The sequence below is a fragment of the Pygocentrus nattereri genome, chromosome 13 (genome assembly GCF_015220715.1).
Source record: "Pygocentrus nattereri isolate fPygNat1 chromosome 13, fPygNat1.pri, whole genome shotgun sequence".
NCBI lineage: Eukaryota > Metazoa > Chordata > Actinopteri > Characiformes > Serrasalmidae > Pygocentrus > Pygocentrus nattereri.
The window spans coordinates 30,604,007-30,622,324 of record NC_051223.1 but is presented as its reverse complement, the minus strand read 5'-3'; the positions used below and the strand labels follow the sequence as shown (position 1 = coordinate 30,622,324).

Here is an 18,318-nt window from a genome sequence, read left to right as displayed (position 1 = left end):
ATGCAGTGATGTGTGACAGTAGGACAGGGTGCTTTGAAATCTGTACTTTGGGCTGTACCTTAATAAATGATGCATCTCTTAATGGTGCAGCCCCACAACACCACTCCTGCAGAGATTACTCAACAGTCTCATTCTCCAAGGGTGACTGCTCCACACGCTGCTTTAATGCGGTCATCATCTATACAGTGGAAGTAGTCCTGAACAGCATTTTACAAGCTTTAATGTACTTGAATACTTGTTCTCTAAATCACCCCAAAAATAGTAGTGTTAATGTTTCATTATTGCATGTAATTTTAAGTATGTTGATTACTACAGTTCATTCTGTAGGTGTATTAAGTCAGGCTGAAACCCAGCTGATGCTATGATAATCTGCAATTGTAGCCTCTCCTTCAGCTTTTAAGTCACTTCTATGTAGCTCTACATACAGGTGACTTGAAAGCTGAAGGAGAGGCTGCAATTGGCAAGCATGGAAAGATGGTACTCCCCTGCTTTCCAATGCCTCACAGCTTCCTCAGTTTACCTTCGTTTAAATCAGGGCTGTACGTTGTGTAAACCCACTTCTTTCTTTCACTTTTGTTGATTGTAAATACACTAATACTTAAATATGACTGTTTGAGCGTTGTAACAGTGCTTTAGTTGAGTGACGCCAATGTGATTTAATACTGCTAAAGCTTGTTGGGATGTACAGTAAGATGCGAGTTCACTTTAGGCCAATACAGTTACACTACTTATCTCGTCATTCACACTTGGTCACAGGAGAACAGCTTGCCAGTTGCTCCACTCAGCAGATGATGACTTCACGTTTCAGATATTCAGAAGTATATTTGGTGACCCTTTTTTTTTTTTTTTTCCCCCAACTCATAGCCCACCTCTCTAATTATGTTGAAAAACTCGGAAGTGTGCCCTCTCCTGGCGACAGAAACGCGGAAGTGTGAGAATGGTCTATCGAGGAAAAGCTATATTGTGATAATTATCGTTATTGTTTTATTGCCCAGCCCTACTTGTTTGATTATATAGTGTTTTATAATTCACATATCTAGATACCAAGGATGCACCAAAGAACAACTATTATTTTTATTATCACCATCATGGGTTTGTGTTTTTTAATCGTTTTTATTTGGCTTGTTTTCCACATCAGCAGTGCCTATGACTTCATCAGTGTGGGTATTTCCCTCTTTTGGCACGGCTGGAACTCACCTCAGCAAACAGGTTTGAGGCTGTGAGCTCCCCACTTTTAGCATTGCTCTCACCAAAGCCATTAAACATTCCCACATCATCAAAAACTGGCTCATACTCTATTCAGTAACATGTGGCCTACCCAGCTGTAGGAATAACAGCTTGTCGGATTTCTTATCATAAATGAAGCACTGATCATTTTTCTTATCTGATACATTAATGTTGATTTCTTTGGCATCGTTTCTCTTCTAGCTTCAGTGGTCATGTGGAAAGTGGTGCAGTTAGCTGCACTCTAATGAAAGGTGATGTGGTGCCTGGCATGAATTTATGATGCATTCAGTTAAACCAGTAGTAATTTATTTCTTTATGTGTTTAACATTTTAACAACTGTTCTATCTATAGGTCTTCACTAATCAAGTTTGTTGTAGTTTAGCCTGCAATTTTTAAAACTTAAATGAAACAAATACTAGTAGTGACACACTGAAATGAAAATCCTCAGCTGAAACCAAAATTCAGGATGCACTTGGCTAAAAAAACAAAACCTGAAAAAAGGCTGACAATAAATGAAAATAGTTAAAAGGATAAATTTAACTTCCTGAAATGATGGTATGTGCCACAAAATCAAACATCTTTCACAACAGAGAATGCACAGAGAATATACAAGGAAATGAAATTCTTAGTATTATTATTTTCTTTGTTATACTCTGCACTTTGGTGCTGACGTTTGTCTTTTTTTTTTTTTTGGTCTTATTTTTCATTCATTACCCTTTTAATGACAATTTTTCATGAATGATTTCCCCCGGTCTAAATTTTCAGAAATTTGTCTTAGGCTGAAAACCATATTTTGCCATTTTCAACTTATTTTTTCAAATAGAGAAATGAAGACCAACATAACAAATTAATTCTCGTGTATTTTAATTATTCTGACCTAAAAAGTCTTAAATGGGTACAAAGGGTAAAATCTGAATGGGAGGTCTGATGTTTCAACTGCGTCAATTTTAAAATGGTACAATCCACTGTAACAGAAGCGAAACAAAAACACATTTTAGGTTTGATGCAGTTTTCAATTCTGAAGTCAAGATTCCCTTCAGTTTTGAATTTTATGTGTTAGTGTCTTGATTGTACTGAGCTCTGATTACTCAAAATGAGCTTTCTCAGTGGCTCACTTTCAGCTTTTTCATTGCCCATCACAAAAAGCTTCTAACAAAATACACTACAAAATCACAAGTTATGCACAACTTAAGCTTTGATTTTTGATATCTTGTTTCTACAGGTTTTTAATGAAAGATGGCAAGTGAGAGCAAGTCGTATACTGGCAATATGATTTTATTTACCAAATACCTTTTACATTTTTCTTTTAAATCCTTCAAATGCTTTATTAAATACACTCTTCTAATGGCTATTATTTGGTAGTTTCTATGCCATTTTTAAATGTAAAAGTACAAAACAGCAGCTTGTTTACTATTTAAATAATTGTCTCAATGAGCCTAAATTGTTATTCCAGCCACATGTGTGGTTTTAGTGTATTTTTACACCCCAATACAATAGTGCTTTTGTTCTCTAAACACCCTGTTATTTTGAAGCGAGTGCTTTACGTGGGAACTGCACACACCTTCCTGTCAGAGCTCCTCCAGGCAGCAGCACATGCTGGACATGCCCACATGGGATGCTTTTCAAACCTAGCAGATTTCAGGTAATCTGTCTGACAGCACAGTGTTTTACCTCTGTAATGTGTAGTAGACTATTATTCATAAGACTGAAAATATGCTGTGCTGAAACGCTGACAGCTTGCCTGACTGAACTGGAGGAAGTCAACACGGCATACTTTCCATCACACTTCAGAAGACAAGAATGATCTTGAAACGCTGTGTTGCCAGTTTGGCACAGATGCTGTAAAAGGAGATGCTGTCTGTTATGAATTTATGGACACTGACTTGGACTGAGAACATTTTCAGTGGAAATCAACAGTGAAATGTTTAGCATGACATCACTGTCTGGAAGTTCAGCTCAGTTAGGTGCTTAGTAATCTTAAGCTGACGGCTCCACCTAGTGGCAAGGATTTGTAAACACATTTTTTTTAATTACACTGTATTACTCATATCTGTTTTGCTCGTTAAATAAAGGAGGCTGTACATGTTGTATGTTATGGCATGTTACAGTTTCTGTGATTTGTTAGAGCTTTAGCTTTAGTGTGCATCACTGTTTGCATGTCTGTGCAGATAAAACCATTCACTCCTCTCATGGTTTAAATGTTAAATGACTTCATTTTTCAGTATGTTGTGCAGTTCTAGCTGAAATACTACCACTTATAAATGGTATAAAGCTACTCACATTCTGCATCTGGACATAACGACCGTACAGTACTTTTTTTCTTTTGTTTTTTTAATGATTGTGACTATTTGTCTATCAGATACTTTTCAGTCTAAAGTTACAGTTAATATTTCAATACTTTTGTGGTGTCAATTAAATTGCTTTAGAATTTGAGTAATGTTAAATAATTCCATTCTGTCGTTCAGTACATTACTGGTCAGTCATGTTAAATCATGGCAACTCATGGCCACTTGAAAAAAGTATTGTTTAGGAAGTGCTATTAAAGTTGAGGTATTGGTATTAATATCAGGCTGAGGTCCAAATGAAAGTTCCATAAATTGTCAGGGGACTGCTCCTTTTTCTGAACTCCAACATAACATTCAGAGAGGAAAAACCTACAACCTGCATAAACTGTTGTAAGATTGTATGCAAAAGTGATGTAATGTGTGTATCAGTTTCATTGTAACAGTACATACACATAACTGTAGGGTTGATTTCACAGCCTGTCTGGGCCTGTATGCACAGACACCTACTGTCCTTTGGTGCTTTTTGATTGGCTGGTGGCACGTGGCAAATGCAGCACTGTGTAAAGTCAGAAAGGCATTTAATTGTTTTCCATATAATTAGGTGTGTGTGTGTGTGTGTGTGTGTGTGTGTGTGTGTGTGTGTGTGTGTGTGTGTATACACTGTCCTCCATTACATTGTAGTGATGCACAAATATAAAATCATATTTTGTAATAAATACATGATCTTTGTTTTTTTTTCCCCCAAAATTTCTGCATGATTTAACTGTGTTTAATGCCTCTAAAAGCTTCCTCACAGAAACCTATTATGTAAAATTGTTTACAGATATGCTACCTGATGCTGCTGACATTTATTTAATGATAGTTTTGAAACAAGATTTATCTACAACCCATTTTATGGCTGAGGGCACGTGCACATATTCCAAGTAGAATCATTTCCTTTACTAAAGAAACCTTGAAGAACTTGTTTTTTAAAAGCGTACATTTTCATGGCAGGGATGTATATGCAGGGTGTAGTAAGGCAAAACCAGTACTCAAAGACATTTTTTGGATATACCAACATTTCACCATTACAGAAGTTATGTATATTAAAACACGTGTAGGTTCACTGGTAAATAAAAAGTATATATTTTTTTTCTGTTGTAGACATTGTGACCCCCGGTTTCTGTCACCACTGTGCAACATTTGTTCCTTCCAGTGTCATACTGATTTGTTTCCTTCTTGCTGAACAAAATAGATGAAGCAGTTTTAATCAACTTAATGGATAAATATAGCTTGAACTGTCAAGTGTGTAAGTGTGTGTGTGTGTGTGTGTGTGTACGTGTGCGTGTGCCCAAGTATTTGGCAGTGTGTTTTATGAACTGGAAGACTGCTTTTCTGTTGCCATATGAGGGTTACACACACTTGTGTGTATATGAAAGCAGTGGCCTGTGTGCTGCTAAAACAGCATGTGTGCACCAATGACATGCCATGCGTTTAATAACCAAGCACAGCTCAGGCGTGAGTTACTGCACACAGAAGAGTTGCAAGACCAGAGAGAGGAAAGTGAGAGAGAGTGCAAGAAGATGGAGATGGATGAGACTATCTGTGATCTGTTGTCTTATAATGCTACCAACCTGATCCTTGCAGTGAACAAATTGTTCAGGAATGTTTTACTTAAGAGAAAAAGATAAAACAAGGACCAACACATTTATTTCACTTTAGGTCATGTGTGGTTGCAACACTAGGTGGCAGCAGTGTGCTGTAATCCTGCAGCCTGATCTTGCATAATTGAAACTCCAGCAAACCTTTCATTGCAGTCAGGTGTTTTTATTTTCCACCTTTTTCTTCACATGGCTGCTTATTCCACTAGCCTGAAACTGCCTGATATAGAGAGGTTAAGCACAGAGGCCAAGTGACCCCCTCCAACCCCCCTGTCTCTTTCATCCGTCCTATTCTCCATCTCTCTATTTTTCATTTGTTCTTTCAGGCCGCTGGTTACAGGTCTTCGGGGAGTTATAAAGGTTTCAGGTGCTTTCGATGCCGCGGCACGGATCCTGGCGCACCCAAAGCCCTGGACGGAAAAGTCTGAATCGGAATTTGATTTGGGAACATTTTAGGCTAATGAGTCTCTCTCTCTCTCTCCCTCACTCTCCCTCTCTCTCCCTCTCTCTCCCTCTCTCTCCCTCTCTCTCTCCCTCCCTCTCTCTCCCTCCCTCTCTCTCTCTCTCTCCCTCTCTCTCTCTCCCTCTCTCTCTCCCCCTCTCTCTCCCCCTCTCCCCCCCCCTCTCTCTCTCTCTCTCTTTCTCTCTCTTTCTCTCTCTCTCTCTTTCTCTCTCTCTCTCTCTCTTTCTCTCTCTTTCTCTCTTTCTATTTCTCTCTCTCTCTCTCTCTTTCTATTTCTCTTCCTCCTGCATTTTACATCCTCTGGCTTCTGAATTCTTGAAGTTGTACTCAGAGCAGATTCAGGTTGATCTGAGAGTTTGGGTATTAGTGTAGGTGGACCTGTATGTATACCATGTCTGTACACTTCATTAATGTGAGTACATGTTGTCTCTCTCAGGTGTGTCCATGGCATAACGCCGGCTCTGCGACTTCTTTCCGGGGGAGTGGCCGTCCTACCTCACCCCGCTGCCACATTGCTGGAGTGCCATAGCATCACTGTGGTTACTGTGTAACACTCCCAAGAAGTGCCATTGTTACTGTAACCATGCCGGCCCTGTCTACGGGAACAGGCCCTGACACAGGTAACAGTTAAACTTAAGTTACTCTGATGCATTAATGGTACTTAAACGCCAGTGCACACTGACACAAAGAATGCAAAACTTTTTTTTTTTTTTTGTACCAGTCCTGAGTGAGATTGTTGGCGATTCAGTAACATTCCCAATGTAGCTAATTCACAGCGTTCTATTATTATGATGCCTGCTCTACACCCAAACATTTTTATTGATATTGATATCCATTCAGTGTTCTAGAATGCCCTTCCATAAACACTATTCACACTATTGTAGAATGTTGTTTCCCTTTCTCACTGCTGTACAATGTTCAGACTATTCTAGGAAGTTATTTCCCATTCTCACCGTTTTACAGCCCCCCCCCCCCCCCCCATTCTTAAATTCTAAAATGCCCCAATTAACACTGTTCTACAATATTGAGCCCCATTCACACTGTTCTAAAATGCTCATGCAACAATAATAGTTCACACTGTCAGAAGCAACATTCTCAAAGCTTCTTACATGTAAAACACGCTAAACCCTGAAGCTGAAAAGTTGTGGAAAAGCAGAAAATAATTCAACTCCTGTAGAAGACGACTGCATCTCATTTAACGTTAAACATGCTTGGCTGTGATTTTACACAGTGGCTTGGTGTAGCGTAGTGGTTAACACCTCTGCCTTCTACGCTGTAGACTAGGGTTCAATCCCCCACGTGGGTAAGCACCCTACACTATACCAATGGGCAAGACTCCTAACACCACCTTCGCCTACTTGTGTAAAATGATCAAATTGTAAGTCGCTCTGGATAAGAGCGTCAGCCAAATGCTGTAAATGTAAATCTAAAAGATTTCCCTACACGTTCGAATCACAGAGACGGTTGGCCTAATAAAAACGATAGACCGTAATAAGTGAGCGCAGTTATAAGACCAAAATTATTAGCAATGTTCACCATTCAGAATGTAAATAATACCTAATGAAGTGAATAGTTTTTTATTTTTCTTTGTTTGTTTTTTATTCCATGTCAGTTTGCTAAATTCTTTTAATAAAGTAACCTCTTAATTTCCAGGTATAGCATGCTTAGCCCATTCCTACATAAGCAAGCATCAACATTTTATGCAAGTTTTATTGTATGAACAGTGTGTGTGTGCAAACTTCTCCGTCAGTTATTTTTGTTACGTCTTATTCATTTGTTATTCCCAATTCACACTGTTGTGGAACGTCTCCCATTCATACTTTTCTACAGTGTTTTTCCCTATTTATACAGCTCTAAAATATTTACTCACATTCACACAATTCTAGAATGTTCTGTACTATTTACACTATTTACTGTAGGTAAGTGTTCAGTCAGTCTTTAATATAATAATAGCTGCATTATATGTGTGGCATTTGGTAAGTTTTCGTATTATTGCATCAAATAATTGCAGATTTGGCAGCTGCACATTTATGCTGTGACTGCTGTTCTACCACATCCCAAAAGCGCTCTTTTGGATTCAGATGTGGTGACTTGGGAGGGCATTGAAGTATATTTGATTTATTGCCATGTTCATAGAACCAATTTGAGAGGACTTGTGCTTTGTGACATGGCACATTTTGATGCTCAGAGTGGCAATTAATGGCAATTAGTGGCCATAAATGAATGGTCAGAAACTCAGATAAACCAATGCTCAGCTGGTTTTAGGAGCCCCAGTGTATGCCAAGAGAACATTGCCCATACCATTATACCACTTCCACTAGCTTGAATTGTTGGCATGAGATAGATTGTGTCCATGAATTCATTATGTCTATGCCAATTTCCGGCCTCTGTGTGTTACAGCAGAAATCGAGATTAACTGGGCCGGATGACATTTATCCACTTTTCAACTGTCCCATTTCAGAGAGCCTGTGCCCACTACAGCCTCAGATTCCTGTTCTTGGCTTTCAGAGGTGGCACCTGTTGTTGCCTTTTGCTGTTGTAGCCCATCCACCTCAGTGTTCAACATAAAGTAATGTTTTTATCACTGTTTGGAGTGGTTATTTCAGTTGCTGTAGCCTTTCTGACAGCTTGAGGTTTGTCCATTTTCTTCCAGCCTCTCTTATCGAAAACACGTTTCCACCCACAGAATTACTGCTGTGTGCTTTTTGTTTTACACACCATTCTTTAGAACAGTGGTCAGGATCCCTGGTTCTGCGGTACTAACATCCTGCAGTGTCTAGTTCCACCCTAAATCTGGTACACCTGCTCAAAGTAATTAACTTTTGCAAGTTCTTGATGTGTTGGGTAAGAAGGAGGCAGCATATTGGATGCAGATTGAAACTAAACTCTACAGAAATGTAGATCTCCAGGTGGTAGATTTCTTCTCTTGATATAGAGTGGTGTGTGTGTGTGTGTGTGTGTGTGTGTGTGTGTGTGTGTGTGTGTGTGTGTGTGTGTGAGCAGTTTCTGAAATACTTAAACCATTCTGACTGGCACCATCAGCCACGCGCAGGGCTGAAGTGGCTTATATCATACTCCTTCCTTCCTTCCTTCCTTCCTTCCTTCCTTCCTTCCTTCCTTCCTTCCTTCCTTCCTTCCTTCCTTCCTTCCTTCCTTCCTTTCTTTCTTCCTTTCTTCCTTTCTTTCTTTCTTTCTTTCTTTCTTTCTTTCTTTCTTCCTTCCTTTCTTTCTTTCTTTCTTTCTTTCTTTCTTTCTTTCTTTCTTTCTTTCTTTCTTTCTTTCTTTCTTTCTTTCTTTCTTTCTTTCTTTCTTTCTTTCTTTCTTTCTTTCTTTCTTTCTTTCTATTTAAGTACTACTACTGAAGCTGTACTCACTGTATATGTGCTGGGTTATGGTGTACAGATGATCTTAAATGGTTTAACAGAAGTGATTACATATAGTGTGCATCCTCATATTTATGTTCTAATGGATAAAGAGGGAGTGTGAGTGATGAGCATGTATGTTTTTGAAATCAGTCTTCATAGCTATTGCAATTACGTACCGGTTGTGGGAATCTGTATAGTCAAAGTGAAAACACAGACCATCAATTACTATTATGGTTATTTCAACCAATTATTGGGCTGCTTCTTCTGTCCAAATAAAACATGTACAATTTGCCACTTGTGCTTCGCCTTGAAGACTACATCGAATGCCTCACTGTTGCAAAGATAATATGGCTGGACAATAAATAAATAAGTGTGTGTATATGTGTGTGTGTGTGTGTGTGTGTGTGTATGTATATATATATATATATATATATATATATATATATATGTATGTGTATATATATATATGTATATATATATATATATATATATATATATATGTATGTGTGTGTGTGTGTATGTATGTATGTATGTATGTGCTGAAAAACAGCCCCACATCATGATGTTCCCACCTTCAAACTTCACTGTTGGTATGGTGTTTTTGGGGTGATATGCAGTGCCTTTTGATGATGTGCATTATGGCATCCAAAGAGTTCAGTTTTGATCTCATCTGATCAGATTATATTCTCCCAGTATTTCACAGGCTTGTCTAAATGCTGTTGAGCAAACTTTAAACGCGCTTCAACATGCTTTTTCTTCAGCAATGGAGTCTTATGTGGTGAGCATGCATACAGGCCACGCCGTGCATTACTTAAATCGTTTTCTTTGAAACAGTTGTAGCTGCTGATACCAGGTCTTTCTGTAAGACCACAAATGGTCTTTGGCTCTTGCACAACTCTTCTGATAATTCTTTTCACTCCTCTGTCTGAAATCTTGTGGGGAGCACCTAGTCGTGGCCGGTTCATGGTAAATTATATTCTTTCCACTTCCAGATTATGGCCCCAGCAGTGCTCACTGGAACCTTCAGTAGTTTAGAAGTTCTTTTGTAACCAATGCCATCAGTATGTTTTGCAACAATAAAGTTGCGAAGGTCTTGAGAGCTCACTGGTTTTACCCATCATGAGATGTTTCTTGTGTGGCATCAGTTGAACCAGCTGATATTAATTAAGTCGCAGGATTGCTTTCTAATTACTGATGGATTTCAACTGGTGTTATGACTTTCCATGGCTTTTCTTCATGTTTCTCACCTCTCTTTCTTCATGTGTTCAATACTTTTTCCCTGTGCCATTTCTTATTACTATGGTTTGATTTCTTTGCATATGTGGATTGGATGGGTTGTGACCGACGTCTGGTGAGAATTTCATGTCAATAGCACCTTTAGAAATATATTTACTTAAATTGGTGATGTGTTAAATACGTATTTCACCTGCTGTGTGTGTGTGTGTGTGTGTGTGTGTGTGTGTGTGTGTGTGTGTGTGTGTGTGTGTGTGTGTGTGTGTGTGTGTATAACATAATATATTCAGATTGTTTCAATATGAAATGCTCAATTTTTGAGAAACCTGCTGCCTCAGAAATGTTTACAATGGTAGTGATAGGAACCAGACACCTGAATTTAATGGCTTTAAAAGCTGCTTCACAGGAAACTATTACCTAGAATGGTTGCAAATATGTTTTAAGGTTTTGGCCTAAAATAAATTCAGGTTGATGCAAGACTAACTAAACTAACTGAAGGAAATGTATAGTTTTGCCAACTTTTGCTATTTTTCTATCATTAGCATTACATAAAGAACCTCAAAAACCCATGTAGGTGGCTTATTCTTTTGCATAGCAAGTGAATTGGCTGTATTTGCATTGTAAACGTTGTGACCACTGGTTCCTATCACCTCCACTATCACCTCCAAGTTGGTAAGTTTCTGTACAATGCACCATTTTCACGTCAGATCACTCTGAATAAGCTTTTTTCATTTTGATTCAGTGACTGAATTATGCTGAACATTTTTTGATAAGTCCCTTTAAATCAAACGTTTGACAGGAATGTGTTTCTGGCACTAAACCTGTGAGCATAAAGCCACTACCTTTTTTTTATACTGGCATGAATCCTTTCTTTTCCTCTCTCTGAAGAAATATGGGCTTATATTGAGTACACTTTGAAAGAAAAGTGTGTTTTGTGTTTCTAATATTTTGCAACATATTTTAAAAAAAGTCATGTTGATAAGGTAGAATATTAACTTTGTGCTGTTTTCAAATAAAGTTCTCTAAAAGACAGTTAATAAATCACTGCTCTTGGTTTTTATTTGCATTTGACCTATTGGAATGATAAATAATTGTGATTCCAGTATTGCATGGAATAGTTGTGGTTATCGTTTTAAACCATTATCCTTCTGCTCTATGTGATGGCATGATGTTTGAGGTTATGTGCCACCCACCACTGATTCATTCACATCTGAAATGTCTTATGGAGATAAGTGTGTGTGTGTGTGTGTGTGTGTGTGTGTGTGTGTGTGTGTGTGTGTGTGTGTGTGTGTGTGTGCGTGTGTGTCTGTGTCTGCAGATGAGTGTTTTGAGACTAAACACTCAGCTGGATGTTTGGTGTAGTGTGCGTCTCCAGGAACCACACTGCGTTCTCTCTGTCTTTTTCTCTCTCTCTGGCTTCTATCCCTCTCCCTCTCTTCCTCAATTCCTTTGGAAAGTAGTATTTAATAAGTAAAGGTGATCTATTAAAAAATAATACCTAGCAGGGATATAAAAGGCTGATGAATGAGTGGTAGGTTGCTGGGAGACATGTGGTGTGGTTGGGTTACATTCACCCTTCCTCTCTACTCCACACAGTTTTAATGAACAGTTTAGAAGCCCAGTTAACCACCACAAGCCTGACAGATTGGACTTGGTACATACCAAGCATATAGATGTATGTGTTTTTTGTCTGTGTGTGTCCCTGAGAGGTCGTCTGAGTGTTCTCAGATTGTTTTCATTTGCTATTCCCCTTTTCACTATTATATTAAACCTCACAACTCATCTATTGTTTTTAACATTGTTTAGAAATGCCAGCTAATCACTATTAACTTGCATTATTTATTTTTTTTCTCAGTGATGTGACCATTTTGAAGGTACAGTATTTTATGTATTGCTACTGTCAGGGGACCTTGTATCTTGTATCTCCATTTTTGTTGTTTTAAAGTTTTTGACAAAGTTTGAAAATGCCCATTGCCCTTTACATAGTATGTAAATTTCATCATGAATGCACAAAGAGAAACGACCCAAAATGACTTGGTGTGTGTGTGTGTGTGTGTGTGTGTGTGTGTGTGTGTGTGTGTGTGTGGTTGGGGGGGGGGGTGTCTGGTTCCATTCACTGGCATTAAAAGTAAACTGGGTTTTTTCCATCTCCTGTAAAGTTATCATTTTGGAGATACAAGGTTTTGTTCCAACAGCAACGATACGTGTACATGCACATACAGTAACGTGCAAGAGTTTTAAGAATCTATCACAGTAGTTCAACATTTTCACCATACACAATAGGCATCACAATATTTATATCGTGATAGGTTGGAATAGATAAAATGGAACCTGTAGTGCCATATAAAACACATGCTACAGTTAACTTACAACTATGCTCATTTTTGTTGCTTTACAAACTGCACTGCATTAAATCAAGTAAACAGGAGTGATTATGCTTACTTTGCAATAAAACATTAGTCAGTGTTCTTTAAGCACTCCCAATGTTCTAGATATGTTCAGAAAAGCAATAAAATTTTTAACATAATTTGGCAAATTCATCATATCTGTTAACTTGCTCTTCACAAACTTATTTTTAGGTAAAGGGTATAATGTGAAGAAAAAAACAATGCTGGTAAAGTTAGCTGAGGTAACAGACCATGAGCAGTTTTCTACTTTGAGATTTTAGGTTGATTACCTTTCTTGATGCACATATATCAAGCCTCATCACCTACCACAGAGTCTCGTTCTGGGTTAAATTTAATGTAGTAGTGGCAAACTTCTAAGTGCATTGCAGAGAAATAGAGTAGTGCTGGAAGTCAGCAAATGCTTGCACGTGTCAACGCTGAATGTTGGCAATAATGTTAACCCCTTCATTAAGAGAACGGTAGCTTTGAATTTTTCAGACATGGCATCATTTATCTGGGCAATGACATTTTTGCTAACATTCAAATTAAGGATTACAAATATTAATGCAGGGGAAAAAAGTATTTTGCAGGTTTGGTTGTATTGATTTGCCAAACCAGTTATTGCATGTTAACTACAAATGGAACGAGGATGCCATGAGGAGAAGTTTGGAAATGGTTAAATGCACTGAATGATTAAACACCTTCACAGACATAACATCACTGCTTATTGTATTCACATTGTTTGTTTGTTTATTGCATTACTGTTTTTAATGCAAGTAAACACTTAATGTTCAATTTAGTAACTTTTTATATGTAATTTTCCTGAAAACTTTTGCACAGTACAGTGTATACACAGATCTTAATCACACATTAAAATGGTATGTAAAGGCAGGAAATTGGGATTTAATTGTGAAAATGTAGAACAAAGTTGATCAAGGAGAGCCGCCACTGGGCTATTTTTGCTTTTCCTTTCCTCTCTTATTTGAACATCTTGCTGTCTTTTTTGTCCTCTCTCTCTCTCTCTCTCTCTCTCTCTCTCTCTCTCTCTCTCTCTCTCTCTCTCTCTCTCTCTCTCTCTCTCTCTCTCTCTCTCTCTCTCTCTCTCTCTCTCTCTCTCTCTTTCTCTGTCTCTCTCTCTCTCTCTCTCTGTCTCTCTGTCTCTCTGTCTCTCTCTGTCTCTGTCTCTCTGACAGTGCGTGATACACGTGTTTCCTGCTCTTTTGTGATGGCGGTGCACTGCATACACAATACTGTTATTTTACTGTTATCCACTGGCTTCTATTGTTTGAGTGGGGGTTTTTGCTTCCTGGTCACGTTAAATTTTTCTGCCTCGGGGGCTTTCTGGCTCACCGGCAGATTCACCCACCACCTGTGAAATAAAAATGAGTGTGTGGGAGAGGTGTCACTGCTGTGTGATGGATTGTTGTCAACTGTGAAGTCAGTTGTGTGTTTTCTGCCTGTGGTTTTGTGCTCACTGTGTTTTGAGTACTATGTTTCTAAGACCGTGTTCTAAAGCAGACCTGATCCAAACATGTCTTAATACATACATATATAAACATCATCTTTTATTTTTCAACCTTTAATAGTCTAAAATGTATTAGGCTTAGAGATGGCACAATACCAAGTTTGAAACTTTAAGTACTTTTAAGCACTTAAGATGAGCATATGATCTTAATTGTCTGAAACGTCTCAAAGGCTGCACTCAAAGTAGCTCACTACATACTACTTACATATTGATTGTTTCCAAAAGTAGAAGGTAATATGCCGTATTTGACCAACATTAATTTCTTCAGTATGCCAAAGATACCCAGATGATGTACTGCTCTGGCCAAGTATTCATGCCAGAGCTGTCTTCAGTCAAACTAGCTCATATTACCAAATTTGAATGTAATAAAATGAAGTGAGTCACCTTTTAGAAAATGAAGGAAAACCTAGACGTCTCAGGAAACCACACAGGTTTACCACACTGACAAATCCAAAGCGGGTAATTTTTTACGTTTATTTTTGGCTTGTTGGAAGAAATCAACACTCTTTACTTCAGTCATGGTGTGGGGTGTCTTTTAACTCACCCAGGCACAGGTTTTTATAAATTTATCCACATGTACTGCTAAGCAGTGATTGGAGGACTAAGGAAATTGGGGCAGGGTTTGATGGGTGTTATTCACTCAGCCCTTTATGTTGGCAGTCTAGACATGCCGCTGCCCTGTAGAATGATACACTGCTTTTTTTGCATATTGGATTCTACACTGAATACTACAGATGAAGAGTAGTGTGCGGTATACAGTGTATATGCTCATACAGTCTGCGCTATACAGTACACAGTATTGTATTTTGAACACAGTCAATAACTGTGCTACACCACAGGAAGAAATGCACAGGTGAAAACATATCATACACTGTGAGTGTGTGCTGTTTCAGCATGGATGTCTGACAGTATTGGATCATATTCATTCAGAATTACCTCTAATATCTGTTCTGCTAATGTTACCACCCTTAATAGAGGGAGGAAAAGACCAGGGTAAAACACAAGTTCAGTGTCCCCATAGATGGCTTTACCTTGAATCGACAGTGATGTATACCATAAAAGGAGTCTTGTTTACATGTTCTTCAGCTCAGTCCATTGACAGCAAAATAGTGTTTTTTGAGTATGGTTCAAGTAACTTTTTTCCTTTTGTGGCAAAAGAATTAGCTTGAGTTAATTACTTAACAGTTCAATCTCCATTTAAAATAATCCACACTTCCTTTTAAATATTAACACGCATTATAGCATGCTGAATAAAACCATTTGATTACATCTCTCATATTTTGTAACTCTAAGATTACTAAAATGTACAAAAATTAGCTTAATTAATTTTTGACTGCCAGCAAATGAACAGCTACTAAGATTATTTCAATGGACTGTATCTGTCCGCTATTATCTAGCATTTAGTCTGCGATTCCCATTTCATGCATTTAGTATTTACATTTACCACATTTAACAGACGCTCTTATCCAGAGAAAGTATCTTTGCTAGTTACATTGCGCTCACTGCTGTCGGAACAAAACCTCTTATCTCCAAAATGAAAACTTTACAGAAGCAAAAAAAAAAAAAAAAAAAAAAAAAAAAAAAAAAAAAAAAATATATATATATATATATATATATATATATATATATATATATATATATATATATATATATATATATATATATATATATATATATAAAATATATATATATATATATATTACACACAAAAAATGTACATGATTAGTCCATCTGTTTCTCTGCATACTTGGCCCCCTTTTTTCCTGTTCTTCAGTGGTCAGGACCCCCATGGACCCTCACAAAGCAGGTACTATTGGGGTGGTGGATCATTCTCAGCACTGCAGTAACACTGATGTGGTGTTGGTGGTGGTGTGTTAGTGTGTGTTGGGGTGGTACGAGTGAATCTGACACAGCAGTGCTGCTGGAGTTTTTAAACACTGTCCACTCACTGTCCCCTCTATTAGACACTCCTCCCTTGACAGTCCACCTTGTAGATGTAAAGTCAGAGATGACAGCTCATCTTCTCACTATTGCACACACTTCTACTCTACTTATCTACACTTCTTATCTTAATCTGCTGAAGTGTTCAGTGGTGTTCTGTTCTTGCAGATTAGAGTGTAGGAAGTAGGATTTGAGCAGGTTTCTCAGTTCATGCTCAGAGTGCTATGCTGTGCTGTCTGTTAGCCTGATCAGGTGGAGCTGCCTTTTGATAGGAGCATCCCGGACCCCTGCTGGGCTTTTATTAGCTGTATAAAGTTTTACAGTGTTATTCTGGGCTGGCCTGCTTGTCCAATCACAATAACCGGCCCCATGGCATCACTAAAAAGATGAGAGTTCAGAAAGAGAGAGAGAGAGATAAAGAGAGAGAGAGAGAGAGAGAGAGAGAGAGAAAGGGAAGAAAAGAAGACAGAGACAGAGTGGGAGGGAACGAGAGGGACAAAGGGGACATGTGGAAACCTTTTGAGGACAATTTTTTTACCAGATAAACTCTTTCTAATGGGAATGTCTGCCTCTTTGTGTGTGTGTGTCTGGGACGGGGGTTATTTCCATCTATTTTGCTGTGAAACAAGTGCATGGTTAAATGATGCTATTGTCTGTAATGAGATCCATATTGAGCTCCAGAATGTTTATCGTTCAGGTGCTGCTTCTCGCTTATGGATTCAGCAGACTGCCATCTGAATATGGCTGCAATGAGGGATATGACAGGAATGGCCATATTAAATTTCTTCTCGGCTAACAGTAAATTTTTCCGTTCCGATGTCAAGAATGCAGAGCATCTGGGAGCTGAAGACAGAACGAGGGAATGAGCGAAAGACAGCAAGAGAAAAAGATAGAAGGAACGTTAGTGGTGGCGGCAGCGTGTGCTTTGGGAGCACTTTATCGATTTCCAGCTGTTTATCCTCGCTCTCTCTCACTCTCCTTTGTTCTCTCTTTAAGTGTCTATGTCTGCCTCTGCCACAGGGATACAGCACTGTAACACAAGGATTTGTTGCCACTGGAAAAGCTCCCTGTTTCCAATTACATCAGAATAAAAAATTTCCATTTCATTTTACCAAACGCAGTAGGGAAAAAAGGAGGGAATGAATTTAATTTATTTGTATTATATTCATCATTCAGAAAGATAATGATCTCTACCACTGCTGCTGCCCAAAGTACACATTTTGAACAGGTTGTGTGTGCAGGTGTGTTAGAGAGAGAATGCTAACAGCTCTGGTTAAGGGGTGTTGTTAGACACAATGCACAGACTTGAGCATCTCTTTGCTTTTTTTTTTTTTTAATATAAACTGTGACAAAATACTTTGATACCATAGACCAATGCTCAATAAAAAAATTATTAATAATAATTGCAATGAACAGCTCTTTCAGTACTAAATTCAACTTTGTGTGTGTGTGTGTGTGTGAGATCTGGATTTGCAGTTAATAATTACTTTTGTAAATGATTGATTAATTGATGGAACAATCTAATGATTGTTCCTGTTTCAGTGAAAAATACTTTAAATAATAGCATTTTTCATTCATTCAGTCATGTTTTTCATTCATATAGTCATTAAATTACATTATTTGCATAACTGATATAGTTTTATTACATTTACTGAAATTTATGTACTCTAGAATCCCAAAAATGACAAATGTCAGCAGTAGCTGATCTGCTGAGCCAAAGGCATGATTAAATACAAGAAAGTTAAAGTCTCTAAATGACTTTGTATTGCTTTTTCATTTATTTACTGGCTATATTAACAGTTACAATATTTTTTTCAGTTCATTACCTTTCCTGTTTTCTTGATTTGAGCACACATTTAATCATCCTGATCTTCTAAATGGAGTAATCCCCCCCCCCCTTAATGAAGGAACAGAAATGTGTTTTGTTGATTGTATTGAATGCTGTCAGAGTTAAAGCACATAAGAAGATTGATATAGTGCTTTTTCAAAGTAAATGACATGTTGCAATAAAAAAAATCTACATTGATAGCATTTTGTAAGTGATGTATTCTAATATAATTGTATGGCCATATCTGTATATATACCATAGCTTTGAACATAGCTTCAGTGGTACATTGAGCACTGTCCACTTCATTAAAACAACAAAAAATAAACATGTATTTCTCTTTTAAAGGGGCCTGTTCTGCTCATTTTTATTGTATATAACTTTTATTTTTCTAATAGAATAGATTTACGTGCTTCGATGTTGCGAA

General features: G+C 37.9%; 1 protein-coding gene across 2 annotated transcripts in view; it reads left to right on the top strand.

The window, feature by feature from the left end:
* Positions 1-18,318, top strand: part of mpp7a (membrane protein, palmitoylated 7a (MAGUK p55 subfamily member 7)) — a 166,745-nt gene that overhangs the window by 31,743 nt on the left and 116,684 nt on the right. For both annotated transcript variants that reach the window (XM_017701938.2, XM_017701931.2), the window contains exon 2: positions 6,052-6,235. In XM_017701938.2, coding sequence (XP_017557427.1) covers positions 6,199-6,235 — 37 coding nt within the window. In that variant the 5' untranslated portion in view covers positions 6,052-6,198. The remainder of the gene's footprint in view (positions 1-6,051; positions 6,236-18,318) is intronic.